At 43.4% G+C, this 10045-nt stretch overlaps 1 protein-coding gene across 1 annotated transcript; it reads right to left on the bottom strand.

The window, feature by feature from the left end:
• Positions 1–6568: 6568 nt before the first annotated feature.
• Positions 6569–9614, bottom strand: LOC103999216 (ETHYLENE INSENSITIVE 3-like 3 protein). Its single transcript, XM_009420893.3, has 2 exons — positions 9309–9614; positions 6569–8523 (listed from the first exon to the last, which is right to left on the bottom strand). The coding sequence occupies exon 2, from the start codon at positions 8433–8435 to the stop codon at positions 6603–6605; it is 1833 nt and encodes a 610-aa protein (XP_009419168.2). The 5' UTR covers positions 8436–8523; positions 9309–9614; the 3' UTR covers positions 6569–6602.
• Between the last annotated feature and the right edge of the window lie 431 nt (positions 9615–10045).

Raw genomic sequence — 10045 nt, 5'->3', positions numbered from 1 at the left:
CATTATTGTTGTGTGTGGGTTTCGACTGACGGGTAACAAAAAGGGAGGAGGATGTCTGACAATTACAACACAAACATAATAAACTTCCATTAATTTATCTATCCGAGCCTGCGATCAACATCAAGGCAGTTCTACTGTGTTGATTATTTAGAGAAAGATATTAATGGAGTAGGAAAGGGAAGCTTTCTGCCCTTTGCGTGGCAAGAGATAAATGGATTAGGTACATCAATAACATATCTTTCAGCAATGTTCCATACAACATATTATTAGGTCATCTAAGTTTGTGAGGTAGAACTTGATGGGAGATAGATGGAGACCGCAGGCGAGCGCATCTCACCCACTCCCCTCGACGAGAAAGACGCTGACTTGAGAGCGATCGCGCGAATCAGAAAGCGTGCAGATGATGATGACACAGCTACAGAACTAGAACTGCTTTCTCTGTGCATACCATTCGTGTGTGTCCTTGGAAGTTGTCTCCTTGTAAATTTCTATGTTGATGAACATTGTAATCACTAGTACATGTTGCAAATTTAACGCGTCTGCTCCATGGCTTGGAATTCTAATTACTCGTTTATTCCGTATACTTGTTGTTTTTTGATCTTGAAGAAGAAAACCAAGTTCCCAACAAGTTGGATTTCCGATGCAAAATTTATTTTGAGACAAGGAATATAATTTCATGTGCCGAAATGATATCGATGCTCAAACCTGTGTAGATCTCAACCATGTCAACGTAAACTAAAGTCCTCGTGATCATTTCATAAAGAGTACATTGTCAGTTAATCAACATTCGATATATAATTGTCACGTGGTATTCAGGATGAAATAGAAAAATGAAAGTCACCCTTCATTCATCAGCCCATGTGGACAATGGTCCAAGACAGACAATTACAGGTTCTTCCCCCCACCCCCCTTTCGCTCACACTCACATGAAAAAGAGATCAAGGAAAGACTATTGGTGACGGTTAGAGACCATCTCCCTACAAAATATTTTATGAAATAATTTACCCTTTTATGATCATGTATAAAAGCTCGTCTTTAACACAAAGAAGGGGAACAAGACCTTTTTTGATCACTCGCATTCGCACTCACACACCTTAAGTTACTAATTTGGGCATTGGAGGGACCGAGTTAGGAAACCTCTCTCGACCTCAGTTTTCATATAGGTGGCACCTCGAGAGCTCGACGTTTCCACCTCGGAGGTACTTTGAACAACCCTACTCATATGGGTCCGGACCACATCGAGCTGATCAAGACATTAACAACTTTTTTTCCTAATATTTTTGGCACTAGGAGGGCCTGATATTGTAGGAACATCCAGTTGCCAACCCTCTCGACGAATGCTCAAGTAAGGAGGCTTTGTCCCTGACCCATAATACTTTTACTAAAGGGGGTAATAGTACCCTTTCTACATGTGGATGTATCCACCTCGACGCAAATGCTGATGCAATACTGCCATTTGTTCAATGACTCAGGTCTCTCACCCCTTGGGGCGACCTCGAGTCACTTGCTCATCCTTGTCGAGGTGTTTTGAAATCTTATATAGCAAGTGCAAACGTTAACAAGCATGATACAGACTATCGCTCCACTTTTGTCCCAATTAGGCCAATATGCGATGCTAATAGCTCAACCATAGACACTGGCTCAACCGCCATCGACGTTGATACCCATCGAGATTCCCTCACTCAAGGTGGTGTCGACATCCCAATAGCACCCAAGGCCCATCGAATCGTTGGCCCAAAGGGCACTTCGCTCCCCACCCATGGAATTCAACAGACCACACCATCACTCTACTCTGCTTGAATCCGAGATCCAATTAGCAGATTTGATGGATGATTCCTTGCAGATCCAACTATGATAGATGGACCGATGCTTGAAGGAGATGCGATGAGAGTTTCAACAATTCAAGGGGGAAGCGCTAGTCAACTCCACCTCGGGTCGATCGTCATTCACCTAGAAAATCCAAGAGGAACCAATTTCAGTAAACTTCTACCTCCTATCATTGGAGGCATTTGATGGCAATGCCGACCCAATGGAGCATATTGCAGCTTTTCATACCCAAATGTCATTGTATGGCACTTCAGATGCTTTGATGTACCGCACCTTCCCGACCACGTTAAGAGGCCCAACACGAGAATGGTACGCTTGCTTGAAGCTACTTTTCATCAATTCCTTTGCCTAGCTTGCGAGGGAGTTCGAATTTCACTTCCTCAAGAACGTGCACCAGAAGTCATCAACGACAATATTTCTTGGACTAAAGTACGGGGAGGATGAAGCGCTTGCAGACTTCTTCACTCGATTCACTAATGAAATTTGAGGTGTGGAAGATGCCCGTCCATCATTCATAATACAGGTCTTCATGATGGGACTCAAGCCATTTTGTCACTTCTGATCATTGATAGAGAGGCTATCGGTGATGGTACTAAAGGTACTTTAGAGGGCCAATTATTACATTGTCAAAGAGGCGATGGTCTCGACTAAGCATGAGGAGTCACATAAGAGGTCGAAGCAAGAGTGACCACAATCTGCCTTGACCCCGAGGTCATCGTGGCAAAGAAGGAACAAATAACTCGAGTTACCTCACCCAAGGTCCAAGTTGACCCCCATAAATATGTCTAGAATGAAAGTTTTTCTATAGTTAAAATAGAATGAGCTCTTAAAAGACCCTCACTCAATAAAGACTTCATTGGCGAAAATAGATGGGTTCGAATACTACCGGTTTTATTGGTATTACAACCACGACACAAAGGATTACCGCGACTTGAAAGAGCAAATTAAAGGACTCATATGTTGGGGACACCTTGAGCAGTTCGTTTGAAAATACCAAGAACCCTAACGCCGACCTCAAGGGTCGGTAGAGAGATAGATTGGCGTCATCATTGGTGGACCCACCTCAGTGGGAGACAACTCCTTAGATTGTAAGGCTTATGTCCGAGCTACAACTGAAAAGTGTTATATATATATATATATGTATGTATACATATGTATACACATATGTATGTATACATATGTATACACATATATATATATACACACATATATATATATATATATATATATATATATATATATATATATATATATATATATATATATATATATATATATATATATATATATATATATATATAGGTGTAACAAGTTTAGGAAAGAAAGTTTCATTACTTGAAAAGATCACTAATTTGGTTAGGCCTCTACATTCAAAATGATACCTTGACATATCCAGATAAAGACTAGTCGGGTGGACAAGCCCGATGATGCAACAAGGAGTGAGTCTAGTAGGCAAACTCGACGACTCAATAAAGACCAAAACCTGACAATACAATATATAGATCGCCTTCCCAACCCAAGGCGCATAAGTTGGGAAAACTCGACCCACATGATGAGAAATCTACCATAATGAAGGCACAAGACAAAATGTTCCTAAGACGCATATGTTAGGAAAACTTGACTCACGTAAGAAGAAACCTACCATAGCAAGAGGCACAAGATAAAATATGCTTGAGGCATGTGAGTTGAGAAAACCTAACCATGTAAGAAGAAATTTGCCATGACGAAAGGCATAAGACAGAATGTGCCCAAGGTATATGAGTCGGAAAAACCCAACCCGCATGAGAGTAAATCCGTAATGGAGAAAGAATTTTGAAGCATGGAGGTTAAGTACCAACCCATCCTTTACTCAAGGTGGGTAGGTCACTGCCCAATGTAGTCCATTGGTCTTGAGGCTCATTAGTAAATTATTTAGGATAAAAAAAGGAAAGAAGAATAAGAAGAAAAGAAAAAGGACATGAGCACCTTGGGCAGAGACGAGCCCCCATTGCTCAAGGTGAGTCCCTCATGGATGAGAAAAGGAAGAACCCACCTTCGCACCACCTCTACAGCCTGCCTCGGCTCCTTTCACAGCTTGCCTCGATGGCAAGCACAAGAGGGGCAGGTTGGTGATGGACCGCCTTTAGCAACGATCCTCTCCTCGTTTGCGACCACCATTGCACCATGAAGGTCGAGAAACCTGACCCCCTCCTCTACCCGAGGCATGAAGGTCGAGAAACTCAACCCTCTCATCATCACGCTATAGAGGTCGGGAAGCCTGACCCCTTCCTTCGTTCGAGGCATCAAGGTCGGGAAGCCTAATCCCCTTCTCCGCTCGAGGCATGGAGGTCGGGAAGCCCGACCCATTCCTTCACCCAAGGCATCAAGGTTGGGAGGCCTGATCCCCTTCTCCGCACGAGGCGTGGAGGTCGGAAGGCACTCCCCCGACCTCCGCCCAAGGTATGGAGGTAGGGAAACCCAATTCCCGCCTCCACTTGAGGCACGGAGGTCGGGAAACCCACCTCCGCACCACCTTTATAGCTCGCCTTAGCTCCTCTTGCAGCCTGCCTCGATGGTAAGTAGGAGAAGGGGGCATGTTGGTGATGGGGTTATGCAACTTCCCCGCTACATACCCATTGCCCAACGTAGGTTCCTCAGGGATGAGTAGAAAGGGAACCCACCTCTACACCACCTGCACCTCGTCTTAGCTCCTATCGTAGCCCACCTCAATGGCGAATATAAGAGGAGGGGTAGGTCGACAATGGACCTATGCTAATAATGATCCTCTCCTCGCCTATGGCCATCGTCGCACCATAGAGGTCGAGAAGCTCGACCCCCTCCTCTGCCCGAGGCACGGAGGTCGAGAAACCTGACCTCTCGCATGTGTTCATCGTCACACTATGGAGGTTGGGAGGCCCGATCCCTACCTTCACCTGAGGCGTGAAGGTCGGGAAGCCTGACCCCTATCTTCACCCAAGGCGTGGAGGTTGGAAGGCCCGACCCCTGCCTCCGCCCAAGGCATAGAGGTCGTGAGGCACTACTCCCGCCTTTGCTTGAGGCATGGAGGTCAGGCCCAACCCCCATCTCCACCTAAGACATGGAGATCAGGATCGCCTTCGCCCGAGACGATGGATCAAGAATCCCGATCCCCATCTCTGCCTAAGGCATGGAGATCGAGATCGCCTACGCTCAAGACGTGAGAGTTCGAGAAGCCCGACCCTCACCTACGCTGGAAGATGAGAAGGTTAGAAAACTTGACCTTGTTCGACCAATGTGCATCCCTTAACAATATGAGGGGTAGATCGATAATGAAGGGCCATTAGCAGTGTCGGGGGGGTGTGATCCCGGACAAACATGTCGAACAAACTCATGTCGGACGAACTAAACATACCACCAGGTCAACAATTGATCAAAGAGGTATAAGGTTGACATGTTAGATGAACTAGACGTCACACTTCGAATCTCTCTCGCAAGAGCCCCGAAACATGCCTTTGAGAGGACAAATGATGGGGAGTACATCATTAGCTAATCATCATCCGACATGTAACCACCATGTGGTGTCCAGGGTAGAAGGGGAAGATGAAAGACACTCTCCACCCATCAACCCATGTGGATAAGAGTCCAAGGCAGATGATTATAGGCTACCCCCCTTGTCACCCATGTGAACAAGAGACTAAGGGAAGACTATTGGAGACAATCAGAGGCTGCCTCCCAGTAGAATATTTTATGAAATATTCTATCCCTTTATGACAATATATAAAAGCAAAAAAAGGATGAGACCTTTCTTGACCACTCATATCTGTACTCATACATCGTGAGTTACTAACTTGGACATTGTACCTTAGAGAACCCTGTGCATATGAATCCGAACCATATCAGAGTGACTAAGACATCAATAACTTTTTTCCATAACACCATCCAAAATGAGATATTTTAGATCTTGATTATCGATATATTATAACCGAACCCATTCAAACTAAATTGAGTTATTTGATTTGATATGTACATGTTCCCATTCAAACTAAGCATCCATGTAAAACTATGAACGTCCAAAGTGATACAGAGATCCATTAGTAATTTCTATAGGAACATGTACATATCCATCCTTGCAAAAGTTTGTTAAAAAGCATTGTCCATAAAGACTTTAATACAGCAGCAATATGACCTCCTCCCATAAACATCAATCCAAAGAAGCAGGTTAAGCACCTCTAGCTATGATCAGCATTAACTAATAAACTTCGTACATATAAACATACCAACTTTTACAACGGTAGCATTTTTAAAGAATATTAACACCGATATCAATTTTAACAAACAGCTAAAATGATAGTCGACTATAAGTGATTAGTTGACTACGTATACTGTATACATGAATTTTCTAGGTTTTACCAGTATACATAAGCATGCTAAATTAAAATTTTGAAGGATAAATACAAAAACTCACGGGCAGCACAGGCACAAGAAAGAAGCATTTTTACATCTGTAACCTTCAAGTGCTTCCGGTGTAGCATCAGATTAAATCCTCATTCTAAGAGTGGACAGACAATCATAACTTAAAAGAGTCATGGTGATGTCTAGAACAATGAGAAAGAATGTCACATCCAGCATGTTACCATTTGTGCAGTCACCTACAATAAATCATTCTCCCTACGTGAACAAGAAAGTGAATAGACCAACCATTGTCAAAACGTTTAGGGACCTTATCTTGTGAGATAGATTGTCAGATAGAAGAACATACATTAGTAATCTAAGCGAAGAAGACTAAAGGAAAATGTAATGACAAGAATTTTACTTAATTATGTTCCCAAATACTCCATAATGTCATCATCATGCAATATGTCACCAATATCAGGTATTGGGCTGCTGATCCCAATTAAATCTAATGGCAATCCAAAGGAACTGCCATCAAACCTATCCGGTTCAGTGTAAAATGATCCATCTACGAATAGATGCATGTCTCCAGTGAATGTATGTGAATTCACATTTGGTGTCGTCACATGGTCATAAGAATTATTCCCCACAGGAATTATGCTATCGTCAGACCTTACCGAATGACCAGGAACAAACATAGGGTATTGCTGCTTATCCTGCAAGATACCAGAGCCCCCTGATGACTTATAAAATCCATAGTTGGACCCTGTGTTAATTGTGGTAGCAAACTCCAACTCACTATTCCCAACTTCTGGATACTGTAATGGTTGGTCATCAGTAAACATGTTCCCTGCAGCAACATTAATAGAAGGGATGCTTGCAAAGTTGCTAATGGCAGATTGTGGTTCAAGGTTTTGGTTTTGGAGATCTCTTCCTTGGTGCCTTGAATTCGGATTCATATGGGTCTCATGGCTGACACTTGGTGCGTGATGAACCAACAAAGACATGTCTGTGTCGTTCATATCTGGAATAGTGTTTCTCGTCTCCTTTGGTATGTGCTCATTCTGAGTTTCAGCTGTCTGCCAGTCAGCAGATGCAACACTTAAACGAGGTCTTTTTTGCTTCGGCTGTTCACTTGTTTGCTCCTTGCCTTGACAAAGTTGGTTGGAATTTATAGCTGGGCCTTCCTCCCTTGAAGTCACTGCACAAGGTAGCGTCTCAACCTGCAGATTTTTCGCATCATCTTTGCATGAAGTCGATCCACGAGCATCTTCAAGGCCATCAACATCATATTCGTCGCTACAACTGTTTGTGTCCTCTCGACGCTCCCTATGACCACTATCCTGAGTTACATCAGACATCCCATTATCACTGCTAAGTTGATTGACAATCATTTCTTCTCTATTCAAAACTCCCAACCAAATGGAACTCTCTTTGGCACTCATCTTATCCTGCAAGCACTTCGACTTTCGTACATGGGTTTTGATCTTTCCAATATTGGGAGACATGTGTTTTATCACACCTGTTAGTACCCCAACCTTCCACACCTTCTTCAGGTCATGTGGCTTCTTATATGGGGGGCCTTGACCCTTGGGTAAGCCCAAACCTATCCACCAGTCTTCCTTTCCAGAAGGCCACCAAGGCGGGGGAACACCCTTCTCCAGTGGGAATTTTCTTTGTGGGGGATCACAGTGTTGCATCAATGATGACAGAAGAGATCCCAGTGTAGCATCTTGGAGATCCGCAAGGCTACATTGATTTTTGCTTCCACTGTTCTGTGCTTTATCGGCAGCAAAATTCTCTGCCTCATATTTAGCGATGGCAGAAGGCCCATTCTTATCAAACTTCACTTTCTCCTTCCACCAAGCTCTTATATTGTCTGAAGCACCACTTACAGGCTTTCCCTTCTCAGGAATGATTCCATATACAAACCCACGGACATTACACACCTCCATCAGCTTCAACATGTACTTCAGAATCCCATCTTGTGCTCTGGACATCTTTTTTCTAAGAGCCTGTTCAGATGGTTGCTTTGGCTTAGACGTTTCCAAAGCTGCTTGCTGGGCGGCAAGCCTTTCACGTTCCTTGATTCGCTTAAGTTTAACTCTATCTTTCCACATTCTTCTCGTCAACTCCTCTGATTCAATTTCTTCATCACTGACATCATTTTCATTGAGATTGTCGCATTTGACACCATCCACCTCAAAATCTGATGCATCACCACCTAAGTCCTGATCTATTACTGATAGATGAGTCATGGTTCAGGTAACCTCAGGCCAACAAACCTTTTATCCACTCCAGTCAAAGACCTTTCTTCTCCATGCCTTTATGAAGCGGATTCAGAACCTATCAAGGATGTATCCCACCAAAAGGAAGTAAGCATAATAGAGTTTTGCATAAGTATTCAAAAAACAGCAACTCAAATTTTACCCACCAAAGGGAAGTAAACAAAAGAGTTCCGAAGAATAATTTGACTAATTAGCAGACCAATTTTTCCATCTAAAATAGCTTCATCATCACAAGCCACATTCCAGTGTTAAAACCACCCCCCAACAAAAGCAAGCTACGATAACTCAGGATAATCGACAAAATAGGCCTACATGATCTAAAGTTGCATCGGAAATAAAAAGGAGTTCCGACTAGGGAAATTTCATTAAACGCAAAATCCTGATACTACTAAAACTTCCAATTCCATTTCAAAAGGTTTCCTCATTTCGAGTCACCAGAGGCAGCTTTTTTTTCAACACGCACCGCAGATCCCAATAAACCCTTCCATCCATAAGGCCATCTTCCAATAGATATCTTGAAAGAAGCAAATATATCCCCAAAATCCCCTCTTTCTCAATCACCACAAAGTCCCATGTAATCTCAGATTCAATCGGGCTTACCGATTCAATCAACCACAATATCCATTTATTCCTTACAATAACCTAGGGATTCCTCTTCCTTCGCAAACAAAACAATCAAAAGGCGTTATCTTTTAGAAAAACCAGGCTGTCTAATTACGATTCGACGATCGATATTACTTGCAAAAGCCACTAGACAATCAGATTACTTATAAACCCCCAAAATCCAATACATATGGGCAAAGAAACGAGCAAATTGATTTCCGAGAAGGGTCGAGCGATTACCGGATCGAAGGTGGAGAGGAGGTGTGTTAGGGATTTCTACAGGAGGCAGGAGTCCCCGGTCGTCGGCTCCCAATTCCAACTTCTACCACTTCTTCTTCTTCCGCTATTGGGGAGGCGATGGTTAAGAGGAGGGGGAAGAAGGCGACGCCGATAGCGAGGTTGGTGTTGCCGGGCGAGGGCGACGACGACGAAGAGGAGGGGATCGCGTTACTTTAACCGGCCGCCGCACGGAGTTGGGTTCCATTTTAATTGCCGGCCCACCAAGTTCAGTGGACCTTATTCGAGATACATCCCCCCTTAAGCCGACACTTTTCTACCACCGTGCTGTTTTCCCGATCCCCACACGCCTTGACTTGTGGAGCCCACTGTATTAGTCACCTCTTCCTGCAGTGAAAAGACTGGTAAGAAGTCGTGTAGGTAAATGGGTCCCAAACTACTTTTTATCCGAACATTCTTTTCTCGACGTGGAGAGATGGTCGTACCAAGTATTCTGGTTCTTAAAGTGTAGGACCCACAATTGGAGCCCTTCCTTTCCACAACTCACAAGTCAGGTAGAGAAAGGGTTACAACCAATATTTTTTATTTAAACTCTCTCTCTCTCTTTTTATTTCTGATTTACTGGTCCAATGAACCCACTTGGATTTTTTTTTTCATTTTCTTCTTTGTTTTTGTTTTTGGATCCATTTTCTGTCCCTTTTTTTTTCTTTTCCTCCCATGCATGTGAGGTGATTGAACTC

This window comes from Musa acuminata, chromosome BXJ1-9 (genome assembly GCF_036884655.1).
Source record: "Musa acuminata AAA Group cultivar baxijiao chromosome BXJ1-9, Cavendish_Baxijiao_AAA, whole genome shotgun sequence".
Classification (NCBI taxonomy): domain Eukaryota; kingdom Viridiplantae; phylum Streptophyta; class Magnoliopsida; order Zingiberales; family Musaceae; genus Musa; species Musa acuminata.
This window is presented reverse-complemented; position numbering and strand designations above follow the sequence as displayed.

Coding starts and splice junctions, on each gene's coding strand:
- LOC103999216 (XM_009420893.3), bottom strand. CDS start 8,435: ATGACTCATCTATCAGTAATAGATCAGGACTTAGGTGGTGATGCATCA.